Below are 18575 nucleotides of genomic sequence, written 5' to 3'. Positions count from 1 at the left end.
AGGCTTTAAATTCACTGAAACATTGTGTATGTACTCTTACAAACTCTTTCATTAAAACCTCTTGCTTGCTTTCCCTTGGTCATATTACCTGCAATTCTTCCAATGAGAAGTTCATCTGGGTGAACTACTAATCTACTTCTTAAAAAGAAATAAATGTAGGTTTTAAATGTAAAAAGTAGCATCTACTCATCTATTCTCTAGAGAACTAGTTTCTTCAAACTATTTTCCTTCCCAAACATGTTGTTAAATAAATGGAAATAAAACCCCTGGAGAGAGGGTAAGAGGGTATGCAGATAAACTTTTACACAGGCATGCTGGGAGGAGGAGGCCCAGTTGGGACCACAAAATGAGAAGTCTGAACAGGGCAGCAAAGGGCACAAAATAAATAAGAGAGCAATCTAGGAATAGCATAGAGAGGGAGGTCATAGAAACAAAAAGATCCTTCAGAAACTGTGTTTATACACTCTCTCTATCCTTTCAATACTTCACTGTAAATCTTCAGTCTCTTCACCTTCCTATTGTTGTCTTTTTTCCCACTATTGCTTTTTAAAAAGTGTAGCTTGTCCATTACCAGTAAGATATGAGCAAAACCATTTCAAAAGGCGGGGGGCGGGGGGGAAGAGTCCAGTGTTTCTGTGCTTTATTTTAAAGTAAATATACGGAATATAAAGTGCTTGACTCCTATCAGTCCACAGCCATTTCCTCTACTGGTTTCACTACAACAAGTTGCTTAAAAAGGTCACTCTAACAGCTACATATATAAAAGTATCAACTGCCTTTATTTCAGCTCATCAAGATACTAACATTTCTTAACTGGCTGGGTCAAGTTTCAAAAAAGCAGTATGTTTCTGAACTAAAGAAGTACAGACAGTCACATGTGAGTATATATTACTTGAGGTAAAAGAATTAGTATGGATAACAGAAACTGGAAACAAAATACTGGTCAACGTAAGTTACGGAAACAGTCCTGAAAGAAATGAACTAGAGAAGAATAAAATTTTATCAGGTTTGATTAAGTACATCAGAAAGTAAGAATCTGTTGTAATTTTCTATCTCTGTTCTATTTGGTATTCTTGTTCATTTAACAGTAAAGATTACACACCTAAATGGGCTTCCCTGGTGGCTCAGTAAAGAATCTGCCTGCAAGGTAGGAGACCCAGGTTTGATACCTAGGTCAGGAAGATCCCCTGGAGAAGGGAATGGCTACCTACTCCAGTATTTTTACCTGGAGAATTCCATGGACAGAGGAGACTTGTGGGCTACAATCCATGGGGTTGCAAAGAATCAGACACAACTGGGCAACTTTTACTTTAATTACCTAAATAGCTAAAGCTACTGATTACCATTATTCTCTGCTTTTAAACAAGAACTGTCACTCCTGACACTCATTCATATCGAGCTCTAGAGTTCTGAAACAGTAAACTGAAATACGTGAATTGTACCAATTCTTGGCATTTTCCAACTCACAGAAGTAACTTAGAGTTATGGTAAAGCTCATATAGGAAAATGTGGATACGTGATAAATCACATGTGTATACTGTAATACCCAGAGCAAACACTAAGAAAATTATGCAGAGACACAAAGAAATGCAGTATAAATAAGCTAATACAGAATCCTAAAAATAACCCATGGCAAGGCAAGAAAAGAAAAACAGAACCAAGAAGCAGAAGAAACAAATGGAAAAACAACAGAATGGTAAGCATAAACTCTAAAATATCAATAATTATCTTAAATATGGCATAAATATACAAATTAAAAGGCAAAGATAGGCAGAGTGAATTAAAACACATACATACACACACACACACGCACACACACACATGCACACCTACATACATAAATGAATATCAATAAAGCCAGGAAGATTGTATCAAAAGCAATATACTCCTGTGATACTGTACTGTGGTGATGCACAACGTTACCACTGGGAGAATCTGTATAAACAGACAGTTCTTAGAATTGTTGGGGCTTAAGTTTTTCTGTTGTACTCTTATCTTCTACAGTAAGCCATGTCGTGGACATTTGTTGTCTCTGCCTAGTCAATATATTCTCTCTTCCTCCGGAAAAGAACATGCAATCTTGCTTTGAGGAACTATGCCCTACCCCACTGGAAATAGTCTTTGTAGGACTGTCCATTAAGATGTCTCACCATCCCTGGACACTAGGCCAGTCTTCCTTGAATTTTTAACCTCGAGCAAAGTAGACATAGACTAATTCATCCCAGCTGGAGGGCCCTGATGAGCCCATCCTTCAAGTGTCAGCTGCCTGATCTAACTTAGTTCTCTAAATTCCAGAGCCTGTTTCTTTCCTCTCAAACTGTTAGCTACCCCATATTCAAATAAATCTCATTTTGATAAAGTTATTCACATTTGGTTCCTATTATTCATACCAAAAGAATTTAACCAAGTATAAGACCCCCTCAAAAAAACAAAATTTTTTCTCGCCTATTTAAAATTTTTTTAAATTATAATTTTAACTGTTTGTATGACCTGAAATAAGGTTTCCTCCATAAACTAAAATTCAAAAATGAATAATTTCTTATAAACAAAATTAATGGAATAGAAATTAAACTGGAATTAAAAAGATCTACTATGCTCTAACTAAAAGCCAACATGCCATGTCCTAGTGAAATGAAAACACATGGATGTGGTTCCTACTGTCAAGTGTCGCAGGCATATAACTCCTCTAACATGGGAACTGTTGTAACAGAGGTGTATCTAAAATGGGAGACAAAAAGCCAATTCAGTGAAGACTCAGACTAAGAATTTTAACCTGTGTTGGGCCTGGTTTAAGTGTCATTCCTTTAAAGGATTTACCAATCAGTTCAGTCATGTCCGACTCTCTGTGATCCCATGGACTGCAGCACGCCAGGCTTACCTGTCCATCACCAACTCCTGGAGCCTACTCAAACACATGTCCATCGCATCGGTGATGGTGAATTTTAACCTGTTTTGGGCCTGGTTTTAAATAAGTGTTATTCCTTTAAAGGATTTACCAATACTCTCTCTAAATCAGTAAGAGCATAAACATACATTTTCAATCTTACAGCCATACAGAAAGTGTTAGCTCACACATTTCCAACCTCTTAAATATTTTCATTATTAGTCTGTAGAATTTTAGGTATTCCAATGCTAGAAAGTCAAATAATCATCTTGAAACTAAATGTAGACTGAGTTTTTAAAAGTATAACCAATGATTATTACAAATTATAAAGAACAACAAAAAAGCATATACAACCAATATTTACACATTAATATCACTCTTAGTTTCTAGACTAATTAGTTTTATAAAGTAAACATCATGCATCCAAGAGTAAGTTCAATTAAACTTGTAAAAAAAAGAGTGCTTTATAACTGTATAATACTTCTTTAGAATAAAGTAATTCTTACCTTCTGGAGTTGGAATGCACCCCAAGAAAATCAAAGAAGGAAAAAAAAAAACAAAGAGCTTTTAATTTTTCTTTACAAAGCAACAATTAAGCCAAAAAAATAAATTCTCCCTTCCCTTCCCAACAATATCCGTAATTCTTCAAATTAGTACTCTCCCCCATACTTTGCTATATAAAACTTAATTTCTTTAGAATTTACAAGTTTAGTCTCAAATATCAGTGTCTAAAATACATCAATTAAAGAGTCTAAATCATTTAAGATAACAATTGCAGTACCTCAATTATGTGGCAGAGTAAAACTATTACAGCAACTTAAAGTTAAATGTGGATACACTGAATATACCCCATTCTTTGACATCCTTCCCATGCATTTCAAATTTCAAGGAACCATCATAAAGCAATCACCTATAGACTCTAAGGTTTATTAGCATCCCTTTGTTCCATAATGTAACTAACTCATTATGAAGCTAAATAATCATAGATAAAAATACTCTTTTAATATCCAAGTTTCTTGTGTTTTATTAGTTTTTTTCATAATTAATCCTTCTGACATCCCTACAAGGTATGTGGGCTTGGAAGCAGACTAAAATTAGGAGGTAAAGAAAATACAGGCTGAACTCAAAGGTATCAGCTAACCTTAGATAAATACGGTATCAATTTAACTAATAATAATCTTTATTCTTAAACTGAGCTTCTTCTAGTGAAATCATCTCAAGGCAATTCAGTTTCACAGTCAAATTATCTGCTCTGTGGCGATGATTTCTGCCGCAAAGTAGTAGAGAATCTTCATTTCCCTTGCTATACACTTTTATATAAGAGGTGAGAAAAAAATTTAGGTAATTGGATTAGTTTTTGGTGTGAAGTGAACTAAAACATATTTAAATACCACGTGAGGAAGAGTATTTTGCACATAAGTAAATGAATTCAATACTAATCAGATACAATCAGGACTCCTCCCAAGAGGTAACATTTTAATCTGGAAGATGTTTATTAAGCATAATTTTTGCTAGATGGTTCCCAGAGAGCTTTACAGTTCTAACTCTGAAAGGGCTTGCTTGGGATACAAGACTGAAACACAAGAAAAAACTCCCTGTAGGTAACAATTTTGAGCTCTGTAAGATAACACTATAAAGATCTGTTTAAATGTTCCTATAGGAAAAGTTCTTTAAAAATGTACTGGCCCTATGAGGGGAAGGGATAGTCACAGAGTCGGGATCAACAAGTACACACTGCTCTATTAAAATGGATAACCAACAAGGTCCTACTGCATAGCACAGGGAACTTTGCTCAATGTTATGTGGCAGCCTGGATGAAAGAGGAGTATGGAGAAGAATGGATACATGCATATATACGGCTGAGTCCCTGTGCTGTCCACCAGAAACTATCACAACATTGTTAATCAGCTATACTCCAACATAAAATAAAAATTTAAAAAAACCTACTGGCCCTTTGAGAAGACAAGTTATTATAATGGCTGGAGTTTTTACTTCAAATTCTTCCAGAGACCAATTTACAGTTAGATAGCCACTAACCTAATGTTCTATCATAGCACATGGTATAAGTTTTATTTGAAAAACAATAAAGCAAATATACTAGTCAGAGGGAAGGGAGAATGATAGATGAAGAGGCAGTATATACTTAAAAAAAAAAAAAAAGAACAAAAGTCAGCAGTAAGCTTGACTTTTTGTTTCACTGAGGCTAATTGTGCTACCCTGGCCAAGTCTCAATCTCCATGGGCCTTAATTCTTCAATAATAAAATGAGATACAACTGTAATATCCTAATTATCTTTTCCAGCTGTATCATTCTATGACTGAAATCATATGACTGTTTTTGGGAAAGAGGTTGGGAGAGGGAGAAGAGGATGAGGAATGCAAAAGAGAGTACCCCTTCAAGAGTATTATTAATCAGAGGCATAAAGCTGTAAAATAGAACTAGACAGACTCCTTTTGTAAGGAATGCACATCTAAGTAACTAACACTTAAGTCTTCCTTTCCAGTCTTCCTCCATAAAGAATCAATGCTTTTAAATACTTCCCAACTTGTTTCAGAGGCGGCAAATCAGCAATGATCAACCTAATTTAAAAGCTAGGCAGTTGGCTATGCTCATTTATTAGCTGTACAATTTACCCACTCACACCAATTTTACGGTGTAAAAGATTCAAATTCATACAGGCCTCACCAAAATTACTATTATATATCATGAACCCTTGGGCTCACTTGGGACCACTCATAAATGGTCTCAGAAAACACTAAATCTGTGGATAAAAAAATTCATGAATACCCAGAATCTTTTAAATTTCTCTTTCCTCTTCTACTCATGAATGGAAAGACCAAAAAGCAAACAACCAAAAACTAGTAAAAAGAACGGGTCTCAGGAAATGAATACTATTTTCTTCTTTCCTAAAAACTCTTTCTTTACTAGGTGATATACTGATAAAAAAGAGTCAAGATAATACAGCCAACAGAATGAGCAAAGCTGGTAAAAGAACTCGGGGGTGGAGGGGCAGTTATTAAAAGCAATGGCTACTTTAGAAGGAAAGCTTGAAATCCTAAATTCACCGCTATAAAAGCACATTTGTAAATAATAATGGCAGCCACAGGTGATAGGCAAAGAAAATTTGTACAAAAGACTAAGGATAGAAGTAGTAAAAAATGGTAACATTTTAAGGGTTAGCCAGAATGTTCTCAAAGTATACATAAGCACTTGATTTATGTACTATGTACTATTCTGTATGTTTTATCAATAGTATGTATGCATAATGTCCATGTTTAGTTGGTCTGTTTTTAAAAACAAAACAGAATATCCAAATAGCACATAGTCTCTCAAGTTCCTATGTGTTAAGTACATACTGGAAGTAATAAAATATCTGAAATTAACCCTGAAACAGCCTGCGGTGAAGGAACTATTTATAATTTATGTGGTAGATACACACTTTTTAGTGTGGAATTTTCCAAAAGTAAAAATATACATTAAAAAACTGTCTTCAGTACCTAACTTATAAACCTAGACTTGAAAAAGAATTTATTTTTAGATTCTATAACATACCTGGAACTATTTATTCAACAACATCCAAAAAACAGATACCTACTCTACAGCTCCAGTCATCACTACCTTTTTTTTAAACTGCTGTCTTAACACGTATAACAAATCATTCCCCACACTTGAACACTTCTCCTCACCCCTCATAATGTTCAAAACTTCTTTTCTGAATCCACTAAATATGCTCACTGGATTCTTTACTAATTAACCCCCTTCACTTTCCCAGTTTATTCCTCTGTTCTTCCTCCCTATGGTAAATGGCAGCTGTACAATCAAGGAATCCTAGAAATAATTTTTCATTTCTCCCTTCCTTATACCTCCCATATCTAATCCATTAGCAAGTCCTGAAACATGATCTCAAATCTGTCTGTTCTCTTCACCCTAATCTAAACCACACCATATCTTGCATAATCTAGTAAAAGTCCTCTTTGTCTCCTCAATCCCTTCAACTCTCAAAATGTTGCAGCACACCCTTCATAAATTATATCTAAATATCAGACTACATGTCTTGTAATTTTCAGATGTAAATGTTTCAGGGTAGGCTTAGTATTTCCATTTGGACAGAGCCATGCTTAACCATGCCAATGGACTCACACTGGTTTACTGTGTTCTATTCACATCCACTTACTTATTTGGTTTTGGAAAACCCAGGCTCCAATTATAGAACTAGTTGACACTGAGGTTCCAAACACCTAGTCATAAAACACCTGTGTTAAATGGCCTACACCAAACTGTGACAACCCCCCTTACTGCAATTTAAAAATGACTGGAAAACAAAGGTTACACCAAAATCTAGAATTCCATTCAAAGCCAAAGAAAAACACCAGGATTCTCCAACTCGAAATTTGTGGTTCACCATGGAAGATTCCATGAATTTAAAGCTCAATCCAATTTCACGATTTAAAATTGACTAGGACTTCTGGTACTGGTGAAGACAAAGCAGGCCCACAACAGCCAGCCTATCTGCCTGTTACACCAAAAGACTGTAGACAAAAATATAAAAAGCAACTTTTACAAAAAAACTTGTACATGAGTACAAGTAACATTATTACTTGTTCATAGTAACATTATTCATAATAGCCAAAAAGTAGAAACAACCAAATATCCATCAACAGATGAATGGGTAAATAAAATCTGGCATATGTATATAATGGAATATTATTTGGCAACAAAGGAATGAAGTACTGATAAATGCTACCATATGAATGAGCCTTCAAATTCATCATATATGAAAGAAGCCAGTCATAGAAGACCACATATTCTATAACTTCATCACACAAAATATCCAAAATTGGCAAATCCATGGAGACAAAAAGCACATTACTAATTGCCTAGGGCTGGGACAGGGGGAGAGTTGCAGGGGACAAGGAAGGGGAGTGGCAGCTTATGAGTACAGGGCTTCTTTCCAGGGTGATGAAAAGTGTTTTGGGTAAGTAAACTTTAAAAAAAAAAAAAAACACCTGAGCTGTATGTTCTAAAATGTAGACCACAATGGTATGTGAACTATATGTCAATTTTTAAAATTATCTCAACAAAATGATAAAGTATAGCAGAGATGTAAATGTAAACTCCCAACATTTGAGTTTTTAAAGTTAATCACACAGTGGTGTCTTGGGTTGTGCCCTGAGACAGGTAAAAAGGCCATTTGAAAAAAAAAAAAAATGGCAAAGTCTGAATAAAGTCTAGAGACTAAAAAAAAAAAGCAACTACTTAAAACACTGAAAATTAAGATAGCTGGCACGCTGGGAAGTCAAACCTAATTCACATGAGATCATACAGTATAAAATTTACCATTACCCACAGAAGGGTGGCCTTGCCCTTGGCTTAAGAAATAATATCACTAGGCCCTATGACGGAGAAGGCAATGGCACCCCACTCCAGTACTTTTGCCTGGAAATTCCCATGGACGGAGGAGCCTGGTAGGCTGCAGTCCATGGGGTCGTGAAGAGTTGGACACGACTGAGCGACTTCACTTTCACTTTTCACTTTCATGCATCGGAGAAGGAAATGGCAACCCACTCCAGTGCTCTTGCCTGGAGAATCCCAGGGACGGGGGACCCTGGTGGGCTGCCGTCTCTGGGGTCGCACAGAATCAGACACGACTGAAGCGACTTAGTATCAACAGCAGGCCCTATGAGGGCCAGCCACATAGAAACACTGCAATCTGGATATGTATCAAAACCCTGCTTTGATACATACCAACAATGTGATTTAAGGTGGGGGCTTGGGTCACATGGTATCTATCAGCTGACCACTAGAGGGGCTGGACACTGAAAACTGAATAATGCCTATATTATGGACCCCCAATAAATAAAAACTCTGGACACCAAGGCTTAAGTGAACTTCCCTGGTTGACAATACTCTGCTTACTGTCACACACTGATGCTGACAATTAACACTATCCTAAGTCATGGGGAGAGGATGACTGGAAGCTCTGCGCTGGGTACTGCACCCTGACTCTGTGTGTCTCTTCCCTTGACAAATCTTAACATGTATCCTTCCAAAACCAAATGCTTAACAATTTTCAGTGTTACACAAGTACTTTCAGCAAATTATCAAGCCTTGAGAGTCGTCAAATCTGTGAGGACTTCCCTGGTGGTCCACTGGTTAAGAATCCGTCTGCCAATGTAGGGGACACAGGTTCAATCCTTGTTCTGGGAAGATTCCACATTCTGCAGAGCAACTAAGCCCATGCACCACAATACTGAGCCCACATGCTGAGAGCCCATGCTCCACAGTGAGAGAAGGTACCGCAATGAGAAGCCCGTGCACCGCAACTAAAGAGTAGCCCCCATTCACTGTAACTAGAAAAACCCTGCATGCAGCAACAAAGACTCAGTGCAGCCAAAAATAAAATAAATACAGACTTTTTTTTAAAAAAAGGAAATCTGTGAACTACGTAGTTGGTCTAATAAAGTGAGGGTAGTCATGTGGACTATACTCTAACTTCAGTTGGCTAAACTCTCAGAGAGTGAGTTTTCTGGGGTTTATTTCTCACCACTTTGACTAAAAAGCACGACCTAGGTGAGGAGATGTCCTACTGTAGAGGATAGGTAAAATTCTAAGAATGGGTTGTGGGGTATGGAATTCCTAAGAGAAAAGAACCAGAGAAGGGACTCCCCTAATTCCCTCACAAGGCCTGGGCTCATCTCTAAGCTGGCACACAAGACATTTCCCATCAACACAGCAAAGGCTTTTTAGAACTGAATCCCTGTTCACATCTCAGACTAACAAGGAACAGATCCAAAAGAGCAAAGCGAAGGCTTTAAAAGATGAAGTTATTATCAAACTAACACAGAAGAGAGAACATGTAGTCTGTGAATAATTGAGCTATTTAAAAAAAGAAAAGAAAAGAAATCAGCATTCTACGGAAGTTTTTAGAAGAAAAACAGAACATAAAACAATGTATTATTCAAAATGTCCAGAATACTACCTTAAATTTCTCAATAATCTAAGGTTCAGGAAAATGTGACAGATTCTCAAGGAAAAAAACAATCAACAGTTGCTAATCCTGAGATTACCCAGATGCTGGACTTAACAGTCAGAAACTTTAAAGCATTATTACTATATCCATGTGGCAAAGATAACTTGAAATTAATGGGAAGACAGAAGTTTTCAGCAAAGAAACAAAAACTATTAAAAAAAAAAAACAACACAAATTTTGGAATTAAAGGATATAATATCAGAAATTTAAAAAATATCACTGGATGGGCTCAGTGGCTGAATGCAGAACAATGAGAGAAGTGTCAGAAGATATGACAAAGGAGCAACAGAAATCATCCCATCTGAAATACAGACAGAAAAAGATTGAGGAAAAATGAGCAGACTCATGACACTGGAAGAAGACAAAGAATGTAGTGAAGAAAAAATATTTGAAGAATGGCTGAAAATCTGCCAAATTTGACAAAATATATAAAGCTACAGATTCAAGAAGTTCAGTGAATGCTAAAGGGATTTAAACACAAAGAAATCCACACCTAGATATGTTTTTAAAAAAATCAAACTGCTGTAAACTAAGCAAAAAGAAATGATCTTGAAAGCAACCAGAGAAAACAGTGTATCAGTATTACTTACAGGAGGGCAATAATTGAAACAAGCATGCATTTCTCACCAAAAACCATGGAGGTCAGAAGGCAGTAGAGCAACATTTTTAAAGTATTGAAATACAAGAGCTATCAATATCAAATTCTGTACCCAACAAAAAAATTCTTCAAAATGAAAGCCTCCCCTACTCTACCCCTCCCAAAGGACATTCTCAAATGAAGGAAAACTAAGAATTCATCACCAGCAGAGCAGTTCTTAAAGAAATACTGAAAAGGAAGTGCTTCAGGCTGAAGGGAGGATGATACTGGAGAGAAATGTGGAACTTAAGCGAAGAATGAAGAGCACATGAAATGGTAAACATCTGGATAAAAATAGTCTTTCAGCTCTTTAGGGCCAGAAAGCAAATAATAACACTGTCTGGTGGGGAAGTCCATGTATGAGATGTAACCACTTCCCTGCTGGCTCAGAGGTTAAAGCATCTGCCTGCAATACGAGAGACCTGGGTTCAATCCCCGGTTTGGGAAGATCCCCTGGAGAAGGAAATGGCGACCCACTCCAGTATTCTTGCCTGGAAAATCCCATGGACAGAGGAGCCTGGTGGGCTATAGTCCATTGGGTAGCAAAGAGTCGGACACAACTGAGCAACTTCACTTTCTACCCCCAAACCAGGAGAAAACATATACACAGGCTTTTCAAGCATGTATGGAACATTTAAAATCCCAACAGAGACCATATCCTCATCATAGTCATAAAATGATTTTTTTAATGGAAAAACAATGACAAAACAACAGAGAAAAAGCAAAGAAACAAAACTCTGGTCGCTTTAAAAAAAAAGAAAACCAAAAAAATTAACATATCTCTAGCAAGACTGACAAAGACAAAAGGGAAAATAAAAATCACCAACATCAGGAACAAAACAGGAGACTTTCCTCGAGGTTTGATCCCTGATCAAGAACTAAGATCCTGCATGCCAAATCTTCTTTAAAAAAGAAAAATATTGAGAGAGGAAGATATGTTGAACTGAAGAGGAAAAAGGCACCAGCTTTGTGGAGGTAATATCTCAGTTGACTTTGAAAGATTTCAAGATTCTTTCATAAGAGATGAGGGTAAATGATGGCTTAATGTCTTGAGTACAGATAAGAAATTTCAGATCCTAAACAGTCAAAAGACTGTACCAGTTTAGCTGGGGTACAGAAGGAAGGAAATCAACTAAACAAAAGTGGTACATGGGACCAGTCAATGACCTGTTACTCAGGAAAAATTACTGACGCTTTCTGTGCCAGTTAACGATTTATTGAGTTTTAGCTCCAAATCCAACCTTCTTTGCCCTTCTCTGTGATAATGAAGTTGGATTCTAGAAACATTTCTCCTTTGCCAGCTGGCTCAGTGTTAAATTTTGTCAGTAGAGTGCTGGGAGGACACTGCAAAAAGAAACAATTGGGTCTCTCCTTTCTGGTTTTAGTGTACTCTAGCCTGCTTCTTCTTGAGCTTGCAGCACCCAACAATATGAGGGACACTCCATAGTGGCTCACCCTTCAGCAATGTTCAGCAGAAAGCCTAAGGGTACCTCCCCAGAAAATTCTGCTGGTGGCTCAGCTGGCTCCCCAGCTGAACACCCAGCAGGAGGCTTTCCAGCAAGTTCTTTTAGTACCCAGAAGGTGGCTTCCGATGTGCCACCTCAGGCTATGGCACCAGTGAACTCTGTCATCCACTGAACCAGAGCCCCACCTTCTCCACGGAGAGCTGAATCTGGGAACATGAAAGTTATTCTTTCCTAGGGCACACTGCCTTAGTCCTACAGTTGCTTCCCAAGTCTGTAATTACTGTATTCTTCTACGTTATCTTTACCTTTTAATAGTTAATTCTTGGTTACTAGTTAATATTGATCAGTTAATCACCAGTTAACTTCGTAACTTCCCTGTTAAACCATGTATTGGTAGCTTCCGTCTGCTGACTGGACTCTGAGAACTACAGAACTATAACTCAAAGATAGGGATCTTTCACACACCTAATTTTAAAAGATTTTAAAGAATGCCCCAAGTCCCAGAAACAGCTCCAAGAAGCTGTGTGAGTATATTCAGGAGGCTGGAGTTTGAATTACCTCTGGGGTTTGTATGCATGCCTGATGGGATACTTTGCAATCACAGGAAGAAGTAATGACTCAAGTGAGGAGAAAAGAGGAATAGAGGGGAGGGGAGTACTGAGTTAGCCTTCCTGTAAACTGGAAAATCTACATCATCAGACAAAAAGGAAACACGTTAAGTGTTTGAAAGACTATTTTAAATACTGATGGCTAAGGACAGCCATTTGCTATACAAGTTACACTGGTTCAAGATAAAATAAAACCCTGAATAATTTCTCTTAGAAACTAAAGTAGTCAAATGGTATCATGTCTCTCAAATGGATACATGTCTCTCCGAATCCTTGATTTCATTTGCAGTGTCTTGAGAGGAAAACAAAAATAGCTATCCTTTCAATATTTAGAGTCACCTAAATGTATAGCATGATCTAGAATCAATAACCCATCAGCTAAAGTGAGAATGGGGGTTTTTCAACCAAGTCAACCCAATAAATAAAATCTTTACCCAGTGAACAATACTAACTGTAAAAAGGAAACGATATAGGTAAAAATAAATGATTAAAAGCTTAGAGAATTTTTTGTAAAGGTTCTGACAGAACTTCAACTTTGGAACAAGCAATTCTGTGTCAAAGAGCTCAAGACTAGGGAACTATTGCCCAGTTATCATTCCTATGTAAGTTAAGAGAAAAAACAATTAGGCTGTATTTTAGACATGAAAAATTTAACAAGGAAGTGAGAAGTCACAACAAATTTTTAAAAGCCATTTATAATTTTCTAAAATAACTATTTATTGGCAAACAGTACAGAAACTTTTTTTTAAACATATGACCAAATATCACAGAGCATCTATCTAAATTACCAATAACTGTTACAACCTAAAAGTTCCAAATTCTTCTTTTTAAAATAATTTTTATCTTTTCTTCTTCCCAAAGGTTATTCCAACTCTTTTCACATCTTCTTATCTGTTCTCAACAGAACTAAGCTACTTTTAGAACACTCCAAAATGTTCTTTTCACCTGAAACAACAAAATCCATATCTTCTTTCTTCCCTGGGACTTCCTTGGGAAACTCTATCTTTAAAAGGGATTCACTTAGGAATTAAAAGCAAACAAACATAATGGAATGCCTGAAATCATAAGTTATTGTGAGGGGGAAAATTCATGGACCTTCTTTTTCTCTGTTCTTTAAAATGCTGGTATGCTTTATAGTTATAAGGAGCTTTTAATTCAAATGTTATAATATTCTAAGAATACTGTACATGTTTCTAATTAATTCATTCAAAATTCCATACTTTGGGTAAATGATTTTCAATCTTACCACCTAACTTCTCAAAGGGACTACAATCTTCCTCAACCAGGAGCCAATCACTTCATTTTTAATACTTCTTTTTGTTGACTGGTTCTGGCAAAATATATACATAATATACAAGTTACCATTTTAACCATTTTAAGTGTACTATTCAGTGGCATTAAGCGGATTTGCAATGTTGTGCAACCATTACCACTATCCACTTCTAGGACTTTTTCATCATCCCAGAGAGAAACTCTGTACCAATTAAACAGTAAGTCCCTATTCTCCCTACTCTCAGCCGCTGGTAACCTCTATGCCATCTCCTGTCTCTCTGAGTTTGCCTATTCTAGGTATCTCATGTCAGTGGAACTGTACAATATTTGCCTTTTTCTGTCTGCTTATTTCACTCACCATGTGTTTTTTAAAATACATAGGTATCTATCTATATACACATTCTCTTTCATATTCTTTTTTAAAATTTTTGTTGTATTATAGTTGATTTACAATGTTGTGTTACTTTCCATGTATACAGTACAGTGATTCAATTATACATATACTTACTTAGTGTGTTTTTAAGGTTCATCTATGTAGCATATATCAGAATCTCACTCCTTAAGGCTGAACAATATTCCACAGACTGTATATACCACATTTTATTTATCCATTCATCTGCTGACAGACATTGGAGCAGCTTCCATTTTAACATATTTTAAAATGAAACAATATAGTAGGAAATAACTAAAATTAAGCAAGATTCTTCAAAATAGGAGGAACAGAGAAAATGGAAAAAGTGGAAAAGCTTGTATTAAGGATTAAGGAATGAAAGTAAAACTCTAAAAAGGAGCACAGCTTCAATAAGCAAAGTATCTATTTCATCTCATAACCTACCTAAAGGTCTAAAGATTGTAAGACTACCATGTGACACGTCATGCAGCAAGAAGGTAAGCTATAACTACTTGTGAATATGACCTTCCAATCACTGATACTTCATATACTCATTAACAAGTAGGTGAGCAATGTCTACTACGTGCCAAGCCTGGGGGGAAAGGGGGAGGGGAAGGAGAATGCCAAGTGGATGGAGATTATGTCCTGCCTTCATGGAGCTACTAGCTTAATGTAAGCTATAGAGAAGATACATGATTTTAAGACCAAAACAATATGCAATTTCAAATCTTAAGTCCTATGAAAAAAGAACACAGAACACTATTAAGAAACTAAAAATGGAAAATGTGATCTATTAATAGATCAGGAAGTCAAAGATCTCTGAAAAAGACATACTCAAGTTGACACCCCAAAAAAATAAGAGTTAACTAAGTAAAGGGGTCAGCATGTACAAAGGCTAGGTGGGAATGCCCATCCCTACAAAACTGGGAACTAACAAAAGTGACCCCCCCCACCCCCAACAAAGTTATGGGAATGGACAAAATTGCACTTGAGTTGGAGAGAAGATAATGAGCAAAAGAACTGAGAGGAAAAGTTCACAGAGGAAGAAAGAAAATTAGAATATCTGTGGACACTTCAAGTAAGGAAACATTTCAAGAAGGAAGTATTAATAGCAGTCATCTGTGTTAAATAATGCTGAGTGGTAAGACAGGCAAAACTATAAGTTCTGTAAGGTAACAAAATGGAAGTCACTGGAGACTTAAAAAGTACTGCTTTGTGGTCACATTACTGTATTACCACAATAGCTTAATCAAGAACAGCTATTTGTAAGTTGTCACTAAGTGAAGCCAGAAGCTATTTTTGATGACTCCACCATCTTGCTACATTTTTTTAAGTTCTTCCTTTTTTCTCCCTTCTGTTCTTATTTAGTATTCTTTCTTATTCACTGTTCCTGCCTACTCTCTAGAAATAATAATGACAAGTTTACAGCCACAGAGCCTTACTATGTTAGAGATGGATGATCCTGCAATTGTCATTTAGACCTAGGGCATTGTTAAGAGTTTGATCTCTTTATACAGGTTTCCTGGTCTATTTCCTCAGTGTGTATCAAAAGTCTAATTTTATGAAAAGAATTGAAATCTCTTGCTTATTCCTATTCTAGAAAATTCTATTGTGTCACAAAAAAGATATTAAAATGCCTTAGCATAATTTGTTCCTCAAAGTAACTAAAATCACTATCATTTTCTCCTGTAGCCTATACAGATATCTAGGATTAGAGGATTATGCTTTACTCTAGTAAGTCTAGCCAAACTCAAATAAAAATTTTGAATAATGTCATTGATAAATTAAGAGTGATTAATCTTTTAATAATTTACAAGAAATATGTTTAAGACTCATTCTTCACACATTTTAATGGTTTAATTTACAAATGATCACATATTTTTTAGGACATATTAATTATACAGAGATAAACTTTTACTTCATATTTAATATTAACAGAGCAAGCTAATTTGTCCCCAACCTACTGACATTTGGCCACATATCAAAGTTTTTAACTGTATTACTAAAAAAGAGCCAACTTAAAAAATCTGGAATTTCATGTTAAAGAAAATAAAAATTAAAAAATCTCAAACGCGCAATGGCTATTCATCAAAAAATATACAATCCATCTACAAATATTCCAGTATAGCTCACTATTTCTCAATAGCAACACCACTGGCGTCTGAGCTGAGCAATTCTTCCCTGAGAAGGGCTGTCCAGCACAATGTGCATGGAAGACATTTAGCACCCTTGTTCTATTCCCGTTATCACCACAGTGCTCCCTCCTTTCTAGTCATGGTGATAATCAAAATCTAGTCATGGTCCCCCAAAATTCTGAACACTTTCCCTATGGCTGTTACACAAATTTCACCCCTGACTGAGAACAACTAGTAGCACAGCAACCTCTTTCTCTTAATGAAAATGTCTCTAATGTAGACACCCAGATTTCTGCCTTAACATATAAAGTATATTGAACATAACTTTAATATTTCTTGATGACAGAGGGTCTTGACTATGAACAATGACCATTATGTCCTGTTGTAATATAATAAAGCTCTTAAAAATTAAAGTGTGTTTTATCTTTGGTCCTATAATAATTGACCCTGGCTGTTTTATTTGAACATAAGACTATTACTTAAAACACATACTGCTTTATATATTTTTTCCACAATTCGTTTTGGCCAAGGTTATTTTTTCCTAGACTACATCTACCATTCTCTGAACTGTTTAGAGTATTTTTTATTTGCTAATGATCAAGCTTATTACATCAAAAGATGTGGATGAAAATGGCTCCAGGCCTCCTAAGAATTAAAGTGCATGGGTGTGGCAATAGCTATCTTATAAGAAATTTTTTCTAACTTACTTTTGGTTTTTTACCTGTGCTATGACTGAAAACTCCGAAGATCTGAATTCAACAAATCATAAATTAATAAAGCAATTATTACTAAATAATCTTTGAAGACTGCTATATACTACAAAATATTCTAATCGAGTATTATAATTATTACAAATAACACTTAAATAACTCACCTGATTTCTTTTAGTCCTTCTCTCTGGATAACTTGAAGAATTTCTTTATGACTCATGGGTGTATTGGGATATTTTTCTAAGACCTGAGAAACAAGTATATAGTAACAAATTATTTACTTAAATTCTTATAATTATGCATGTAAACTATATTTCTTATTCTTATTATAGCTATGTATTAATTTCATCCAGCACATACAAATCCAGAGACCTTTCATCCCTTAAATTTTGGGATAATAAGTGAAAAATTAATGGACATTCTTTAAATAGGACATTCTTTTCTTCAGTCACAAACCATACATCAAATCCCAAAGCAGAAATAAGTCAAAAAAGATTACTAATTATTATGAATGCATAATATGAAATTATGCTTACTTTCTGCCTCCAACACCACATAACATAACTACTTGTAGATTTACTGGAAATAGCTTAAGGAGTATCCACCTTAACATTTCCAAACAAAGTCTAGTACATTTTGGATGCTCAGTAATTTCCTAACCAAAATAAATGAACAATATAATGAAATTAAACAGTATCTGTGTTCTGGTAAAGAGGATATAAGCAAAGTTTATCCTGTCTCTCCTCTTGAATATGACTAAAAACCTGGACAGAGTACACAGAGCAGCTAGTTTTCTGAGGACTCTGAAAATGGAAGCAGTTGGTTTTGAGGAGGAAACCAAAACCAGAAGTACTACTAACCCAGCAGTGAGTTTCCTGGTTTTATTTCCCCTAGGATCACTCAGTCCAGACTTCAAAGCAGCCCCAAATCAGAACTGCACAGTAAGTGCAGACAGAAATGGCTTCAAAAGAAGTCTTCCCTTTTTCTGTCTGAAAAGCAGTCAAGGGGGCCCCAAAAGGGGAGGAAGATCCTCTTGGTTTTTTCCCTTTCTCTCAGACCCCGCTCCCAAGCAATTCAAAGGCAGCAGCTGTGGCAGTGATGATACCAGCAGTGGCTGGACAAGGACCTAAAACTTCAAGAAAGCGGGTTCCGTCCAATCCTATGAATGTGGTGGGAATTCCTAAGGTTTATATCCTTTTTCTACCATCCTGTCGCTTGGCATCAAAGGCAGATGCAGCTGTGGAAGTGTGTAGCAAAACGCTGAGATGAAAACATGAGTTATTTAGCCATAGGACTAGGAAGAAAGTTCTCTAGGAGCCAGAAAGTGTCAGGAAACTTGCAAAGAGAAAGGAACTCAAAAAGTGACACCAAGAAGTTCGACAAACACTCCTGGGGTCACCCAAGAACTAAGCATATGTGGACACAACCCTAAACACACTATC

At 36.2% G+C, this 18575-nt stretch overlaps 1 protein-coding gene across 3 annotated transcripts in view; it reads right to left on the bottom strand.

Annotated features, from left to right (window-relative positions):
- Positions 1-18575, bottom strand: part of ASXL2 (ASXL transcriptional regulator 2) — a 113429-nt gene that overhangs the window by 56135 nt on the left and 38719 nt on the right. For 2 of the 3 annotated variants that reach the window (XM_061433091.1, XM_061433086.1), the window contains exon 2: positions 17298-17380. The exons of the other annotated variant lie outside the window; for it this stretch is intronic. In XM_061433091.1, coding sequence (XP_061289075.1) covers positions 17298-17380 — 83 coding nt within the window. The remainder of the gene's footprint in view (positions 1-17297; positions 17381-18575) is intronic. 3 annotated transcript variants of the gene reach the window in all.

The sequence above is a fragment of the Bos javanicus genome, chromosome 11 (assembly GCF_032452875.1).
Source record: "Bos javanicus breed banteng chromosome 11, ARS-OSU_banteng_1.0, whole genome shotgun sequence".
Classification (NCBI taxonomy): Eukaryota; Metazoa; Chordata; class Mammalia; order Artiodactyla; family Bovidae; genus Bos; species Bos javanicus.
This window is presented reverse-complemented; position numbering and strand designations above follow the sequence as displayed.